An 18,082-nucleotide genomic window follows, 5' to 3' on the forward strand; every position below is an offset into this window, starting at 1 on the left:
TCCTGGGGATTTGAGGGCGGAGCTGGGGGAGGGAGAGATTGATCTCTTGTCTGGGGAGCAGCCGGGAGATCTCCAGGTCCCACCTGGAGGTTTATCAAACAAGCATACACTGTGATAACAATGACACTGAACAAATCTTATGGATGTCAAATTATATTACAAAGGAAACTTTTTGAGAAGTACTGAGACTGAGGCATCGCAGAGTGATTCTCAGCTCATACTTTTACTTTGTGATTTCAGAAAAAAAGGAGATACAGTCGCTAGCTCGCAGGCTGCTTATATGTCCATTCATAACCACACCCATCACACACACAGAGACACCCGTGATAGGCTATATACAAGAGTTACAACCTTATAGGTCCCCTGTACAATCCCTACTCCCCGGTGGTGGGTTTTAGGATCCTAGGGCTCTATTGACTCTGGTAGCAAAGCTTTGCTAGTTTGTGGGACCGCGTGTGTGGCTCAGCCAGTACACAACACTTTTACAATATTACTAAGGAAATTCTAAACTTCTCAAGGAAAAGTCCATCATCCGCAATGAGCACCCGATTATAAACTCGTTTCACCAATCTTCCTCAGGAGTAATTATGTTGAAAGGTTTCAGCCTCTTGATACAGTTTAACTTCTTTTTTTTCTTTCTTCAAATTGTCTTCGGGTTCCATTTTCAAATCATTACAGCATTTTTACTTTCTTCAGATTTTTACAGCTTAACTTCTTTTTTTACTTTCTTCAAATTAAATTCTGGTTCCATTTTCAGATTATTACTGCTTGACTTCTTTTTTACTTTCTTCAGATTATCTTCTAGTTCCATTTCAAGTGTTTCAATTAGGAGCAAACCAGTTAATTGATTTCAAGTCGTAGCAACCAGTCCTCTTTTCTATCTAGCAAGAAGCCTTCTTTTTTTAAATTGGCTGGCAATTGCTCTTGGTCTCAATGCTGGCTCAGTTGTTCTCTAGTTGTTTATAGTGGTAGCACCTTTTTATTGAGAATGTTAGAATGTCCTTAGTAATATTGTCATTTTTATTGCAGTGTTTGTTTGATATGTTTCCTTGTAACTGTGATCCCTTTTGGTTCGCCCACCTGGAGGTTGGCATCCATAACTCTGCTGCTGCATCCATGTATTCTACAACAGGAAATGACCGGAAAGCCGGGAGAGCATTTGGTAACACGGAGCTGCGGTCACACGGAGCATTAGGCACGCTAGAGAGATGGAAGATAGGCTGATTTTCCGGGCGTGATCTCACCGCCACATCTGGGAATCGTAGAGCTCCCGTGGCGAACCCGAGGCTTCCCGCCGAAGACGCGCGGTTAAAAACTAGTACCTCGGAGGTACTAGTTTCCGGTAACCACGGGGCAAGGGCGGGCGTCAGATCGCATTTCCGGTGGTAGTTCCGGCGCCCACCCATGCCCCCTCGTATAAAGGTTTGTTTTTTTTAACTGTCCATGGGATGCGCACACTTTGGTGTCCGTAAAACAAAACACCCGTTTGCCGCGCCGCTTCTTTGCACCTTCCAACTTCCACGGGACCTCCACGGTACGTCTGCTGGCGCAACCGCGTGTTATTTTGCCCTGGGGCAAACAGCCACGCCTCCCCCCCACGATATCTGGCCCGTGTGACCGGGGCCAGAATTAGACAGAACTGCCCTATAATTCGTATTCATGTACCTTTATTGGAATATTGGCAATCACAACTATAGAATAGAATAGAATAGAATAGAATAGAATAGAATAGAATAGAATAGAATAGAATAGAATAGAATAGAATAGAATAGAATAGAATAGAGAATAGCTGCCTTATACAATACTGTCAAGTACACAAAATGTATCTCTGCCACCACTGAAGGAAATTGCTTAAAGAATGTCAAAACCCAAATACTTTGTGAAGCCGTCCCGTGGCCTCACTTCCCTGTTTCATTTCCTTCGATAGCAAAGGCAGGAATGAGTTTAGGGCTGGGCCTCCAACCCTTCACCAGTACGAGGGCCCTGCTGGGTTGCTAACCTTCAGGTGAGGCCTGGAAAAATCCCGGAATTGCAATGGCTCTCCCGACGACTGAGGTCAGTTCCCCTGGAGAAAACGGCGGCTTTGGAGGGTGGACTTTATGGCCCTGTACCCCGCTGAGGTCCCTCCCCTCCCGAGATCTGGTCCTCCCCAGGGTCCACCACCAGATCTCCAGGAGTTTCTCAAACCAGAGTTGATCCCTAATGGGGGGGGGCAACCCCATCAAGGGTGGCCAAGCAGGGAGCGTCAGCTGGCTCCAGCCAGCCCTCAAAGTAAATGTTGTGTCCTTGAGCCAGTGCTCTCTCTGTTTGGATTCGGTGCAGTAAAGGTGTGAGCACACACAGAAAAACAAATTATGGTGCACTTTTCACTGCGGGCAGCGTCACTTGCTTTGGCCAGGCGTAAAGATTGCCAGCTGCCCTTCAGGCGGAGGTGGGGTCATAAACAATGGAAATAAATAAAACCGCCAGAAGCCGGCTGGGAAATCAAGGTCAGCTTGCCAGGGAGTGGAGCGTGTGCACCACAGTCCGCCATGGGCCAGACAGCAGCCACACAGCACTGACCAGGGGCACAGAAGTAAGTGATATATAAGCCACGTGAAACTGAATTAATCGAGAGGGCTTTTGGCACAGGAAACAGGGCTGCACTGTAATAATATGGTGCTGATAGAAGCTTGCGGTAAAAGGTCAGGGCTGGAGACCGGGAGTCCCCAACCTTTTTGACCCTCCAGGCACCTTTGGAATTCTGATGCAGGGTGGTGGGTGCCGGCACAGTATGGCTGCCACAAAATGGCTGCCGCAGGAGGTGGAGCCAGCCACAAAAATGGTTGCCGTAGCTTTACTTCAGGCAACGCAGTGAGGATCCTGTCGCTTGTTACAGTCCTAGATTCTGGGTTTGGGCCACCGTGGGACACCAAGTGTTGGAGTAGATGGGCCATTGGCCTGATCCAACATGGCTTCTCTTACGTTCTTCTGTAGATTCAAGTTGAGTAGCAACAAGATTTTCAGGGAATAGGATTTTGAGAGTCAAAGCGCCCTTTCTGAAAATCTTGTCCGTCTTTTAGGTGCTCCTGGACTCGAACTCTTTACTATCACAGTTCTCTCAGAGCTGTCCTTGAGAAAGAGCAGTTTCTGTCAGAGCTCTCTCAGCCCCACCTGCCTCACAGGGTATCTATTGTGGGGAGGGGAAGGGAAAGGAGATTGTAAGCTGCTCCGAGACTCCTAGTGAAGGGTGGGGTATAAATCCAATCTCCTCCTCCTCCTCTCCGATGCTTTTTGCTGTTCTAATCTCATTGAAGCAACACAGCAGCCTGTAGCAAACACAGTTTGTTGCAGATCTAGGGTTACCAACCTCCAGGTGGTGACTGGAGATCTCCCACTATTACAACTGTTCTCCAGGCAACAGAGATTAGTTCACCCGGAGAAGATGGCTGCTTTGGAGGGGGGACTCTATGGCGTTCTACCCTGCTGGGGTCCCTCCCCTCCCCAAATCCCAGGCTCCCCAGGCTCCGCCCCCAACAAAACACTTCAGGTATTTCCCAGTCCAGAGGGGGCAACCCTGTGCAGAGCACAAATCAGCCAGTGCACAAATGCAACTGGCATCAGGTTTAGGTGGCTTACTGATAAACCTGCAAAGGAAGTTTAGAAAACTTTTTGAGGGCCAGAAGTTAAAAACATAAGTAAGTGTTCAAAAGAGTGTTTATTACAAAGACATATAAAAACCTAGTGGGGGCCCAAATAAAGCTTCATAAAATGTTCAAAGTTACAAAATACACACACACAAAAAGACAGTATATGACAGTATAGTGCAAATTTTCCAAAATTTTCCATTTTGGTCCCATTTTTTTAATTGTTAATTGCCTTACATGTGTTACATGGACTCTGTTGCTTGTTGTATTTTGCACTATTTAACCTCTGAAGAAGGCTCTTGTGAGCCGAAACACATCAGGTCATATACTTTCTTTTGTGTGTGTGTATTTGTAACTTTGAACATTTTACGAGGCTTTATTTGGGCCCCTACTGGGTTTTTATATGTCTTTGTAATAAACACTCTTTTGTACACTTACTTATGTTTTTAACTTTTGGCCCTCAGTAAGTTTTCTAAACTTCCTTTGGAGGTTTGTGCTTTGTTGGTTTAGATTTTCTCCCCTCTTTTTTGGGGGGGTTTACTGATACAGCCAAATCCAGCTCAGCCATCAGTTACTTTGCCAATGGAGCAAGGGATGGTTCTGAATTTCTTATCCTGGCATTTTGGCCTCCCAGTCCCTATTTTGATTTCCCTTCGCTCTTGAGTGAATCAGACCCTTGGGCTGCATCCATTTTGCTAGCAAAAGTGTTTCCCGCACTGACTGAAGGCACCTTTCCCAGAGGCAAGAGACTTGGAAGAGCGCAAAAAATTGTGTCATTCTGGGGGAGGAAAGCACCTGCCTGAGAGAGCCAGTTTGGTATAGTGGTTAAGAGCGGTGGACTCTAATCTGGGAGAACCGGGTTTGATTCCCCACTCCTCCTCCACATACAGCTGCTGGAGTGACCGTGGGTCAGTCACAAGTTCTCCCAGAGCTGTACTCTCTAGGGCAGTCCTCGAGAGAGCTCTCTCAGCCCCACCTACCTCACAGGGTGTCTGTTGTGGGGAGGGGAAGGGAAAGGAGACTGTAAACTGCTCTGAGACGCTGAGTGAAGGGTGGGGTATAAATCCAAACCTCCTCCTCCTTCATTCTTCAGAGATGCAGGATCCAACCCCGTGATTCTTTATTTACCTGCCGTTTTCTGTATCCCAGAATTTTTCCAGTAAAATATGCACATTGTTCATCTTAATGTGTGCGTTAATAAAGGCGGACTCCAGATGCTGCAAAATAATAAATAAAACAATCATTCTACATATAAATTACATACCCTGTATCCAGGGCTATTTTTGGGCAGGAACGCACAGGAACGGAGTTTTGGCTGGCTCCTGAGTTGGCCACGCCCAGCAGGAACTCATTAGCATAATAGGCCACACCCAACAGCAGGAACTCATTAGGATTGGCTACGTTAGGGGTGTGTAGCCTAACATGCAAAGGAGTTCCTGCTACAAAAAAAGCCCTGGGTTTTGACAACAAACAAGGTGAACAGAATAAGAAGCAAAAGGTGGGTGTGGCTGGATGACCACACTTCTGGTAACAAGGGCTGTGTGGCCTAATATGCTAGCGCGCTGTACTATCAGGGGTTTGGCCTAATATGCTAATGAGTTTCTGCTGTTGGGTGTGGCCTGTTATGCTAATAAATTCCTGCTGGGCTTTTTCTACAAAAAAAGCCCTGTCTGTATCTAGAAATGCCCTCTGACTTAAAAATTAACATGCCAAGCCATTAGCGGGAATCAATGAACCCAGAACCATTTAGAAAAATAATAATGTCCATCAGAAAAGAAAGGAGGAGGTGACATTTGCGCATTTCTAAACAGAAGATAGTGGCTGAACTAGATGGGCTCACGAGGAGGCTGACCTCACATGCCGGGGTGAATGTTCCGTCATTCTCTGTCATCTTTCATCCATCCAAAGAGTAATTCGCTTTTATTATTTTGTTCTGCTGTGGACTTTGCGCTGTGTCGGTGAAATGTGTGGTTTCCATGGGAATGGGATGGGATGCGGAAGTGAGGGCATATCAGTATCCCGCGTGTCTTTCCATCGATCCCAATAAGGGCACAATCGAAAGCAGTTCTGGAGCTGGTGTCAGAAGGCGGGCGGAGCCACCATGTGCCTGGGGCGATGAGTCTACGTCACCCGATTTATAGGGTGCTATAACTGGTATGTGGTCAGCCAATGCCCTGCCGGTCAACTGTGCATCATAGGAAAGGTCACCAATCTGCAGCTTTCTGCACCCAACCTTCCCCCTTGTTAAGGGAAGGGGGGAAAGGCCAAAGGGATATAAAGTGAGCTTGAGTGATACCTGTGATGTTCTACCTGTGGGCTGTTTGTGGAGTCCTTCCTCCAAGGAGTTTAGGGCAGTGAATGTCGTTCTTCCCTCGTCCAGTTTGGTGCAGTGTTTAAGTGTGCAGACTCTAATCTGGGAGAACCAGGTTTGATTCCCCACTCCTCCACTTGCAGCTGCTGGATGACCTTGGGCAAGCCATAGTTCTGTCAGAGCTGTTCTCTCAAGGGCAGTTCTGGAAAGAGCACTGTCAGCCCCCGTACTTCACAGGGTGTCTGTTGTGGGGAGGGGAAGGGAAAGGAGTTTGTAGGCCGCTCTGAGACTCCAAGTGAAGGGTGGGGTACACATCCAATCTCCTCCTCCTCCTCCTCCTCCTCCTCCTCCTTCCTCTTCCTCTTCCTCTTCCTCTTCCTCTTCCTCTTCCTCTTCCTCTTCTTCTTCTTCTTCTTCTTCTTCTTCTTCTTCTTCTTCTTCTTCTTCTTCTTCTTCTTCTTCTTCTTCTTCTTCTTGAAACCTGTAAAGAAATTTGCATACAGCCAAGCTGCCTTTGAAGGTGCTGAAGAGCTGTAAGGTAATTTCCAATTTTATAATTAAGAGTGGCTTTCCATTCCAAGGAGGAACGGCTATTTTAAATCTTTTCTTTTTCATCCCACATTAACGCAACCTCTTGGTTTACTGGTTTCATGAGTAGGCCATAGAAAGCAGTTGATCTCTGAAACAGAATATATGCAAGAAGAGGAATCTTCGAACGCGTGCACCCACCCCAGATGCCTCTGCAGGATCGAGAGGGTGGGTTCCCATAAATGCCTGCTGCGGTTTGTTCTGCAGCAAATCAAAGACGTTGTTGTCTCTCTCTCTCTCTCATGCGCTTCCTGTTGTCGCTCCCAAACAATCGGCGGCTTTATTTCTCTTGCTAGATTGCGGTATTGTTTATAGCCCTAAGCATTTTCTGAAGGGGTTTACTGCCCACTCAAAGCTCCCTCATAAAGACATAAAGAAATACTATAAGTGCAAAAGCCTTCCACAGTCATCATAACAATGAAAACATCATCTTAGAGCGGCAGCAGCCGAGAGATACAACCTCTGTCTTTCAGCATTCTTTAGGTTGCATCGCACAGCGTGGTGCCCGTTGGTGCCATGGGGCCTGCTGATGCCTTTCCTGGTACCCGCCAAGGGTTTTTAGGACGTGGATGGGGCCAGGTATGCCCAGCCAGGCTTCTGATTGACTACTGCAGATTTTTTTAAATGTTGCTTTGGGAGCGGCTGCCACCACAGCACAAGAATCTACACAGTATTACTGAAGTTAAGCTGCGGCGATCATGTTGTGGCTCATCTCTGGTGGCAGCCATTTTGTGGCAGCCATCTTGTTGCTGCGCCCACCATTCCGTGTCAGAATTCCAAATGTGTCCACAGGCTCAAAAAAGTATGGGGACCCCTGCATTAGGCCCTCTTCTCTGGCGGAAGGAATCACAAGACGTTTGTAGGCCGCTCTGAGACTCTGAGTGAAGGGCGGGGTATACATCAAATCTCCTCCTCCTCCTCTTCTTCCTCTTCCTTCTTCTTTTTCTTCACTGATCCACAGGATCCAACCCTCACCTTTTGGTATTAAAAGGCTGGTACATAGGGGTGAGCCAATGTGGTCATTTCTGTTTCTCTCTGGATCCTTTCCTTGCCACCGCTTTTGTTTCCAATCCGTCTCCGTGTCACGGCAGGTGCTGAATATGGCAGCCGAAAGCCAGAAGCCCTGGAGGAAGGGGACGAGACGACCGGAGAGTGAGGAGCCGCTCCAATGTGTCGGCCAGCAGCTGGCTGAGCCCGGGAAGTTTGCCTACGCAGCTCTCTGGGGCATATCGTTGGCGTCCTTGTTTCCCGGACCAGAAGACAGGTAAATATTTTGTTGCCGAAAAAGTCACCGAGGTTTTTAGCTGTTTGATTCCTGGTCCCCAGAGAGCATCTGAACGGGGGACGGGTCAGACTTTGGGAGTTAGAAGAGCTACATTTTGTGATTAAAAAATGGATTCTGGAAAAGATCCATTTGAAAAAATGAACACATGCAGGTGCCTTATACTAAATCAGACCTTTGTCCAATCAAAGTCTATTGTTGTTGTTGTTCTATTTTAAACCACCCTCCCCTGGAAAAACCAGGCTCAGGGCGGTATCACAAATACAACATCAAGATAACCAGGGGTCATTTCGTAGCAAAAGAGACATAGGAGCTCATTAGCATAATTCATTAGCATAACTTATTTGCATATGCCACACCCCCTGACATCACCGGAAGTTTGTCAGAAGGCAACACCCACCGCTCAGGCTCCACTGGACTGTTTTGGATTGCTAGCTATTGTGGGGGGGGACATGCAGATCTACCCTCACAGAGGAGGGAGAGCTTGTACCTGAAGGCAGGCGGGGGGGGAGCTCTGCAACTTACCTGGCTACTTCTTGCTCTGACAGAGGGCTGCTGGGAGCAGGGGGCGGGACTTGTTGCATGTGCCCGCCCCCTGGGCTCCTTACTGCCAGAGCTCCGCTCCTGTGCGCTCCCGCAGGAAATGACCCCTGAAGATAACAAATTAAAGCAGGTAAAAACACAACAGTATCCTATGATGGCGTTAACATTTTCCTGATGAAGCGACTGGCCTGGGGGAGGCAGGGGGTGGGTGTGCTAGAGAGACGGAACCGTCGCTGCCCTCAACCAAATGCCTGGCAGAATATCTCTGCCTTGCAGGCCCTGCGGAACTGTAACAGGTCCTGCAGGGCACGGATGTTATTCAGCAGAGTTCTACCAGGTTGGAGCCAGGGCAGAAAACACCCTGGCTCTGCTTGAGCACAGCCAGATATCTCTCAGGCCGGAGACCACCAACAGATTTTGATCTAATGAGCACAATGCTCTCCTGGCATGCAGAAGGTCCCTGGTTCAATCCCCTACATCTTCAGTTAAAAGGACCTTGGAGGAGGTGATGGGAAGGACCTCCGCCTGAGCCCCTGGAGAGCTGTAAAGAGGAGTTGTGGCTCAGTGGCAGAGCCTCTGCTTGGCATGGAGAAGGACCCAGGTTCAATCCCCGGCATCTCCTGTTACAAGGACCAGGCAGGAGGTGATGGGAAAGCCCTCCGCCTGAGACTCTGGAGAGCTGTAAAGAGGAGTTGTGGCTCAGTGGCAGAGCCTCTGCTTGGCATGGAGAAGGACCCAGGTTCAATCCCCGGCATCTCCTGTTACAAGGACCAGGCAGGAGGTGATGGGAAAGCCCTCCGCCTGAGACTCTGGAGAGCTGTAAAGAGGAGTTGTGGCTCAGTGGCAGAGCCTCTGCTTGGCATGGAGAAGGACCCAGGTTCAATCCCCGGCATCTCCTGTTACAAGGACCAGGCAGGAGGTGATGGGAAAGCCCTCCGCCTGAGACTCTGGAGAGCTGTAAAGAGGAGTTGTGGCTCAGTGGCAGAGCCTCTGCTTGGCATGGAGAAGGACCCAGGTTCAATCCCCGGCATCTCCTGTTACAAGGACCAGGCAGGAGGTGATGGGAAAGCCCTCCGCCTGAGACTCTGGAGAGCTGTAAAGAGGAGTTGTGGCTCAGTGGCAGAGCCTCTGCTTGGCATGGAGAAGGACCCAGGTTCAATCCCCGGCATCTCCTGTTACAAGGACCAGGCAGGAGGTGATGGGAAAGCCCTCCGCCTGAGACTCTGGAGAGCTGTAAAGAGGAGTTGTGGCTCAGTGGCAGAGCCTCTGCTTGGCATGGAGAAGGACCCAGGTTCAATCCCCGGCATCTCCTGTTACAAGGACCAGGCAGGAGGTGATGGGAAAGACCTCCGCCTGAGACCCTGGAGAATCACTGCCAGTCTGAGTAGACAAGACTGACTTTGGTGGACCCAGGGTCTAATTCAGTCGAGGGCAGCTGGGCTCAGCCGCCCGATCCCCACAGGCCAGCGGGCCAGTCCTCCTCTCACGGCCGCCCTCTTTGAAGCTCCTACAGGACCGAAGTCATCGAGCGCCTGGTGAAGTGGCTGGAGCTCTCCGAAGCTGTCTTGCCCGCCATGCTGGCCTTCGCTGGTGGCTTGGGAGGCGAGGGGACCGACACCTTTGTCCAGATCCTCCTGAAGGAGCCCGCCTTGAGCGAGAATCCCAAGAACATCACTCAGGTGAGGTGGTCTGCCTTTCTCAGGTCGGCCTGCAGACCCAGAAGAGGGGGACCGGTCTGTCTCTGGGTTGTACCCCCTCAGGGCACAGGTGGGGGCTGAATGCCCCTCTATATTCCCAGCCCCCAAAATTGCCCAGCTTGTATCTCCGATCTCACCGCTATCTCCCTTTACAGAGTGAAGCTGGTTTAAACCAGGTTTAGAAAGAGGAAACTTTTCACTATGGAGGAAAGCCAATTTCATACGACTGAAGGATATTGTACGTAAAGGACAGCCAGTCTGGTGTTGTGGTTAAGTGTGCGGACTCTAATTTGATTCCCCACTCCTCCACTTGCACCTGGCTGGATGACCTTGGGCAAGCCGTAGCTCTGATAAGAGCTGTTCTTGAAAAAGAGCAGTTTCTGTCAGAGCTCTCTCAGCCCCACCTACCGCCCAGGGTGTCTGTTGTGGGGAGGGGAAGGGAAAGGAGTTTGCGAGCCACTCTGAGACACCTTTGGGTAGTGAAGGGCAGGGTATAAATCCAATCTCTTCTTGTTCTTCTTCTTCTTCTTCTTCTCTTCTCTCCCCTGTTCTTCATCCCCTGCGTCTTAAATTGAGAGGTACACTCTCTCTGTACATGGAGGATCCATTGAGCAGTCACCTAACAGGCCTGTCCTCCAAGGGCTTGCCTGACCCTTCAAAGGGAGGGGTAGTGGCCATTGGCCCACCTGGGGCAATGGGTTCTGGAAGCTTAGCAACAGCCATATCGTTTTGTTTGTCTTGGGCCTCTTGCTGATCAGCTGACCCGGACTGCTAGTATTAGGCAAGCCGCTGAGCTGTTCCTCTCCCCCCCCCCCCAAGTCTGCGTTTCTCTGCAGGATGATTTTGGGAGCCGGGCCAACAGACAGAACTTCTCCAGATCAAAGAGCAGCGGGATCCCAAAGTCTGTTCAGGGCAAGTTGGGTAGAGCAGAGCAAAATCTAAGTAGGCAGTTTGGGGCTGGAGAGAAGGAGCTGGTCTTGGATCACGGAAGATGTCCTTTTATTAGAGCGAGCAGTGTTGGGTCAGCGCGTTCAGCGAGTGCCTCAGATGCAATCCGCACACAGCCTCTTTCAGCAACCCTGTAAGGCCGGCCGGAGTTACAGTCCACAGTCAAGCCGAGATTCGAACCCTCCACCTCTTAAGCTGCTGATGCTACGGCAGCACGGTGTGTGGCTATTAGTGCTGTAGCCAGGGTTACCACCGCAATGCTCCCTCTAAGCTGTGGAGTCATGTGAGCAGAAATTCTACTTTGTAAACTACTGGCATGAAAGTTGTGAGCGAGTGATTTGGCTACTGCATCAATTAGTTTGCCCTGGAGCCGTCTTTCCTGAGCTGCAGGCTAAAAAATGGTGAGCTAGCTCACACTAACTCAGCTTAGAGGGAACACTGGTTACCAGCCTCCAGGTGGGGCCTGGAGATCTCCTGCTGTGCCAACTGATCTCCAGTCGTCAGGTCTCCCAGTTAAGACACTCTCCACAGCACGCTTTGGCAGTGATTGTTCATTGAGATAGGCTTACTTTTAGGAAATGGGCAGAAAGTGAAGAGGACCTAAAGAGCCTCTTGCTCAGGGTAAAAGAGGAGAGCGCAAAAGTGGGCTTGAAGCTCAACATCAAAAAAACTAAGATCATGGCATCCTGCCCCATCACTCCTTGGCAAATAGAAGGGGAAGTCGTGGAAGTAGTGACAGACTTCACGTTCCTGGGATCCCAGATCACCACAGACTGTGACAGCAGCCATGAAATTAAAAGATGCCTGTTCCTTGGGAGGAAAGCTATGGCGAACCTAAACAGCATGATAAAAAGTAGAGACATTACCCTGCCAACAAAAGTCCGCATGGTCAAAGCAATGGTATTCCCAGTAGTCATGTATGGCTGCGAGAGTTGGACTATAAGGAAGGCCGAGCGCCAAAGAGTAGATTCTTTTGAACCATGGTGCTGGAGAAGACTCTTGAGAGTCCCTTGGACTGCAAGAAGATCAAATCAGTCAATCCTAAAAGAAATCAACCCTGACTGTTCCCTGGAAGGCCAGATAATGAAACTGAAGCTCAAATACTTTGGCCACCCTATGAGAAGGGAGCACTCACTGGAGAAGACCCCGATGCTGGAAAAGATTGAAGGTCAAAGAAGACGGGGATGGCAAAGGATGAGATGGTTAGACAGTGTCACAGATGCAACGAACATGAAGTTGAGCCAACTTCAGAGGACGGCGGAAGACCGGAAGGCCTGGCGTGATCTGGTCCATGGGGCCGCGAAGAGTCGGACTCGACTGTGCGACTGAACAACAACAAGGAAACGGGCTCCGTCTCAGAACTGAGAAAAAGGCGTGCAGAAGCCCCTATTATAGAAAATACAAACTGCACCCCACACCTCTCACATACATCACGCACAGCCCCTACTGTTACTGTGGCAACCCTGACAAATACATGGTGCCTTATCTATGTCCAGGCCTGGGAAAAGAGTCTCCAAGGCCAGCTCTCTTGGGAACCGGCAGTGGGGGGCAATCTTAAAGAAAGGCATGGCTGCTACAAGCATGCACTCAAAACACCCACACGCTCCCCTCAGGAATTCCCTCCCCCCTAAAGCATGGCAAGCCGTGAAGTGAAACAAGGTGAAACGAGACTGAAGCTTGACAACGGATCAGTCCCCCTGGAGAAAATGGCTGCTTTGGAGGGCGGACTCTATAGCATTGTACCCTGCTGAGTTCCTTCCCTCCCCAAACCCCCTCCACCCTAGACTCCATTCCCCCAAATCCCCAGGTGTTTCCCAGCCCAGAGATGGCAACTCGATTTGTAGCTAAATAGAGCCTCCATGTGCAGAGGCAGGATACCTCATCCTGGGGACGATTATTGCCACTGAGCCCTGTTTGCTGACTTCCGGGAGGCACCTGAGTAACCCATAATGTCAAGGACAGACTGGACTAGACGAATTGTGGCTGGATTGGCCAGGCAGTTCTCAGAGGTCTGGGCCTTTGGGTTTGAAATATGGGAGCGGCTGTTTTGCACATGCAAAAGCACCCCCCTGGGAGTGTGTGGGGATCGCTGCATCGAGCAAATATCCAGGGGCATTTTCTGTCTGTGGCTCCATTACACACACTGATTATACTCCAGTGGGGAGGGGGAGTGTAGTAGCTGTACTTTGTGCAGAACTCTGCACGTTCCCAGGAGCCTCTGCATTTAATATTTCTCTCTCTCCCCCTTTTCCTTTTAGGATCTCGTGGCCTTTTCTCTGAAGGACGGTGAGTCGTTTTGCTTTGCTCTGTTTTTGAGATGCGGCTGGAACGCGAAAAGAGACTTGTTGGATCAGACAGATGGTCCGTGTGGTTCAGCATCCTGTAGGGCTGCCAGGTCTGGGTTGGAAAATACCTGGAGACTTTGGGGGTGGATCCGGAAGAGGGCGGGGTTTGGGGAGGGGAGGGGCCTCAGCATGGTACCATGCCACAGAGTCCACCCTTCCAAGCAGCCATGTTCTCCAGGGGAGCTGATCTCTGTCAGCTGGAGATCAGTTGTAAAAGCGGGAGATCCCCAGGCCCCACCTGGAGGCTGGCAACCCTAGCATCCTGGATGTGAATGACCCTGGCAAGGAGCCCAGAGGAGGCCAAAGCTTACCCCACTGTTTGTCCCCCACCAGGGGTCATTTGGTAGAAAAAGAGGTGCAGGAGCTCATTAGCATAACATTTGCATATGCCACACCCCCTGACATCACCGGAAGTGTGTCAGAAGGCACCACTGGACTGTTTTGGATTGCAAGCTATTGGGGGGGTGGGGGGAACGTGCAGATCTGTCCTCGCAGAGGAGGGAGAGCTTGTACCTGAATAAAACTTGGCCTTAAAGGTGCCACTGGACGGTTTTGGACCGGGGGGCTGGGGAGGGGGGCCTCTGCAACTTACCTGGCTGCTTCTTGCTCTGACTGAGGGCTGCTGGGAGAAGGGGCGGGGCTTGTTGCATGTGCCCGCCCCCTGGGTTCTTTACTGCCGGAGCTCTGCTCCTGTGCGCTCCTGCAGGAAATGACCCCTGTCCCCCACACAGCAAGTGGCTCTCAGAGGGCGTCTCCTCCAAGCACTGAGGCTTCATCTAACCCTCACAGCTAACAGCCGTAGACGGGCCTCTCTGTGGATTTAGCCATTTCAGCAAAAGACTGTCCCCCCCCCACCTGTGGCGGTGAGTTCCACGGGTTAGCGCTGCCCCGTGTGAAGGAGGGCGAGCCCCCTGTCATTGCTCTGATTGCACTGCAGGCTCCTACGATGCCCGGCTGCGGGTGCTTCTCGCTCACGTCACCTGGCTGCTGAGGATTCCTCCGGTGGAGTTGGAGGCCGCCGAGGAGCGTCTTCTGGAATGCCTGAACGAAGAGGAAGAGGAGGAATCCGAGTAAGGCTTTTCACGTACATTGATATCTTTCGATATTACAGGTTGGATCCGTTGCCCTAGCACAGGGGTAGCCAAACTGTGGCTCGGGAGCTACGGGTGGCTCCTGGCGGCATCGCTGGGGAAGTGGAGGCGTGCCTCCCCGATCGGTCTTCCCTTCCCCAGCCAGTGTACCCCTCCCTGGGTAGGCTTGAGGCAGGGGGGAGCAGAGAAAGAAAGCAACTTCAGCTTGAAATGCCTTCTCAAAGCCCCCCCCCCCCCGGCAGCCTACAAATATCATTGGACAAAAAAAATCATCGATATCTATGTTTATCCCTTTTGTTTTTTATTTTTGGCAGTCTCGATTCATGTTAATAAAAAGCAAATCTATATTTCCCAATAAAAACACGTCTGTGATATTTGTTCACGTCTTGTGGCTCTCAAACATCCGATGGTCATTCTACGTGGCTCTTACGTTAAGCAAGTTTGGCCAGAAGCAATCTTTCTACTGGAGGAGAGCACCCCCGCGAGGACAGTGCATCCCCCGGGGTCCTGTCCAAGGCTCCCCCGAAGCTGTGGAGTCTCGTGAGCAAAAACTCTACTTTGTGAACCTACTGGCATTAAAGCTGTGAGCGAGCGATTTGGCTACTGCATCAATTGGTTTGCTCCAGAGCCCTCCTTCATGAGCTGAGACAAAAATGTGTGAGCCGGAGGCTAAAAAAACGGTGCGCTTGCTCACACTAACTCAGCTTAGAGGGAACACTGGTCATGTCCGAAAGATAGATTTTTATTTCTTTATTTATTGGATTTATACCACGCCCTCTCCGCCATGGCAGCTTTCATAATCTTTTCAAAACAATGTAAAACCCCATAAAATCTAAAGTGCCATGCATAAATTCCTGTATAATGGCGAATCATAATCCAATATGGCCGTGACAGGAATCAGTTAGTACAGACATGGTTGATAGAAAAGATCCCAGGGAAGGCTCCGACATTGTACCCAGATATTAAATGTGGCCAAATGCCTGGTGGAAGAGCTCCGTCTTGCAGGCCCTGCAGAATTGAAGTAAGTTCCGCAGGGCCCTGGTGTCCTCAGGGAGCTCGTTTCAGCAGTGTGGTGCTGCCACAGAGAAGGCCCTGGCCCTGGTAATGAATGACCACTCTGGCCTCTTTAGGGCCAGGGAGAACCAGAAGGTTTTGCGTCCCTGAACGCAGCGCTCTCTGGGGAACATAGACAGAAGGATGGGTGGATAACACGCATGTAGATGTGTGTATAATAGCTCAGTTTCTCTTGATGGCGTTGTACCGGCGACGGCAACCGTAGTGTGGCACGCACAAAAATATTGGGCTGCTGTTTTCTAGGGCAGGAGAGGTAGGTTTTCTAGGGCAGGAGAACGTTCCCTCTAAGCTGTAGAGTCTTGTGAGCAACAATTCTACTTTGCGAGCTACTGGCATTAAAGTTGCGAGCAAGCGATTTGGCTAACGCATAAACTAGTTTGCTCTGGAGCCCTCCTTCCCGAGCCAAGACAAAAATGTGTGAGCCAGAGGCTAAGAAGCTGTGAGCTGGCTCACACTCACTCAGCTTAGAGGGAACACTGCAACCAAGTGTTTTCTGTCCCCCCCTCCCACCATCCTCCAAGGAGATCTGGGTGGTATATATCATTCTCTCTTCTCTTCTGCGCTGCCCTCACAACAACCCTGCGAGGTAGCTGGCCAGCGTTCTCCAAGGGAGCTTCAAGGCAGAACAGACTGGAGCCTTACTCTTTCTTGTCCTCTACCCGCAACCCCCTAGCAGGCACGGCCTTCCCTTCGCCTGTGTGTCTTACCTGTCAGTATGGACAGCAAGAGCGGCTCTGGCCAATTAACTCCCGCCTCCCCAGGGCCTCCTCCCCCAGGTGAAGGGCATTTCCAAACCTTCCCTTCCCCTCCGTCCAAACAGCAGAGCAGCAGCTAAGTGTTGAACTCTGCCAAAGCGTTTGGTGACCACAAATCAGGATGTCCCTTGGCTTGAGTCTTGCTGGCCGTGGTCTTGAGGAAGCCGCTCCATTTCAGCCGCCATTTACAAAAATGGGAGTAAAGAAACTGGCTTGAATTTTGGGGCAGCTAAGAGGCAGTGTGTGAAATGCACCAACGGAGCGTGCTAATTGGGGCTGGGGGTCCACCCTGAGAAGGAAGAGGTTGAAGCGCCCTGCGCTGACCCAGCAGCCAGTTGTGGGTGGAGGCTCTGTTGACAACTCTTCAACTTTTACCGACTTCCTCTTTATGGCCTCCGCCAGCCAGGGGGCACAGGGCGTTCACTCAAATAAATAGTTCCGAGTATTATTGTGTGGATTTAATTGCCCCATTGATAAACCGTCGGCACGTATTAAAACGTTTGCTGTTTTTCTTGCGCAAGCCGCTGACCTTGTGGGACGCATCTTCCGGGTAAGTAGTCTGCGCTGCGGTTCTTGCTGGCTCACCGTCAGCCATTTTGGTCGCATGAACCAAAGTGAAAATCTGTTGCCATAAAGCAGACTCCGCGGGGCGTTCTGTGTACGTGTTGATGTGCTCGTTGCATGCTTCGTGTGCTGGTAATACTGGTCAAAGACAGCATGGATAAATTGCAAGCGGAAACATCACTTAGAGGTGTAGATTTATAGATTTTTTTGTCATCTTCTGGGCATGGAGCAGGGGCCACCGGGGGTGGGGGGCAGGTATTTGTGAATTTCCTGCATTGTGCTTGGGGTTGGACTAGATGACCCTGGGGATCCCTTCCATGATTCTAGATGAATGCAAAATCAGAAAAAAAGGCCACATGGGTTACATTCATTAGCATAATGAAAATTAAAGGGGAAGAGCAGTGAGGGAAGGAACGCCCTTCATCTCCCTACGTTTTGCCTTTAATTGCCCACCAAACAGGGACCTGTTCTCCTGTCACTCAGGGTCCTTGGAAAGAGGACCGTCCAAGCAGGAGGGGGATGCAAAGGTGTTTGAGGCGGAAATGTTAACCATGATGGGATCCTACTGATCATTCAACTTAGAAATCCTGGTTTTCAGGCTCCCCCATCGAACTCTCATCTTAATTCCGTGCCATTCTCTATTCCCTGGTGCTGGATTTCCCCCCCCTTTACACGATTCTGTTATTTTTGCACGAGAAAAAAACGCAAAGCTGTTTGCACCGCCCCAGCGGGGTAGTCCAGGCTAGCCCAATCTCGGAAGCTAAGCCGGGTTGGTCCCGGTCAGCCCTTGGATGGGCAACCACCGAGGAAGTCCCCGGTCGCTATGCACAGGCAAGCCATGGCAAACCAGGGGTCGTTTAGTAGAAAAAGAGCTAGGGGAACTAATTAGCATAACTCATTAGCATATGCCATACCCCCTGACATCACCGGAAGTGTGTCATAAGGCTACACCCCGTGACATCACTGGAAGTGTGTCATAAGGCCACACACCCCGCCCCCAACGGTCCCGGCCGCCACCGCCGGCCTTGCAGCTCCACTGCCGAGCCCCATGAGGGGCCCGGCGGTGGACCTGCAAGGCTGGCGGGAGTGCAAGGAAGCCCCGCGAAGGCCCTCCTTGGCCCCAGGCAGGGGTGGGGAGAGGCAGGGAGGAAGCAACTTACCCTCCCTCTTCTCCTGCCTCCTCCTGGCTGAATGAGGGCCGGAAGCGGGGCGGCCGGAAGCGGGGGGCGGGGCTTCGTCATGTGCCCCGCCCCCGTAC

At 50.7% G+C, this 18,082-nt stretch overlaps 1 protein-coding gene across 1 annotated transcript in view; it reads left to right on the forward strand.

Moving 5' to 3' along the window:
• The window catches only part of TMCO4 (transmembrane and coiled-coil domains 4), a 46,135-nt gene that overhangs the window by 958 nt on the left and 27,095 nt on the right, over positions 1-18,082 (forward strand). The window contains exons 2-5 of the mRNA XM_015412605.1: positions 7,617-7,789; positions 9,855-10,029; positions 13,254-13,281; positions 14,278-14,410. Of these exons, the coding sequence (XP_015268091.1) occupies positions 7,626-7,789; positions 9,855-10,029; positions 13,254-13,281; positions 14,278-14,410 (500 nt within the window). The 5' untranslated portion in view covers positions 7,617-7,625. The remainder of the gene's footprint in view (positions 1-7,616; positions 7,790-9,854; positions 10,030-13,253; positions 13,282-14,277; positions 14,411-18,082) is intronic.

Source organism: Gekko japonicus, unplaced genomic scaffold, assembly GCF_001447785.1.
Source record: "Gekko japonicus isolate JY-2015 unplaced genomic scaffold, Gekko_japonicus_V1.1 scaffold131, whole genome shotgun sequence".
NCBI classification, from domain to species: Eukaryota; Metazoa; Chordata; class Lepidosauria; order Squamata; family Gekkonidae; genus Gekko; species Gekko japonicus.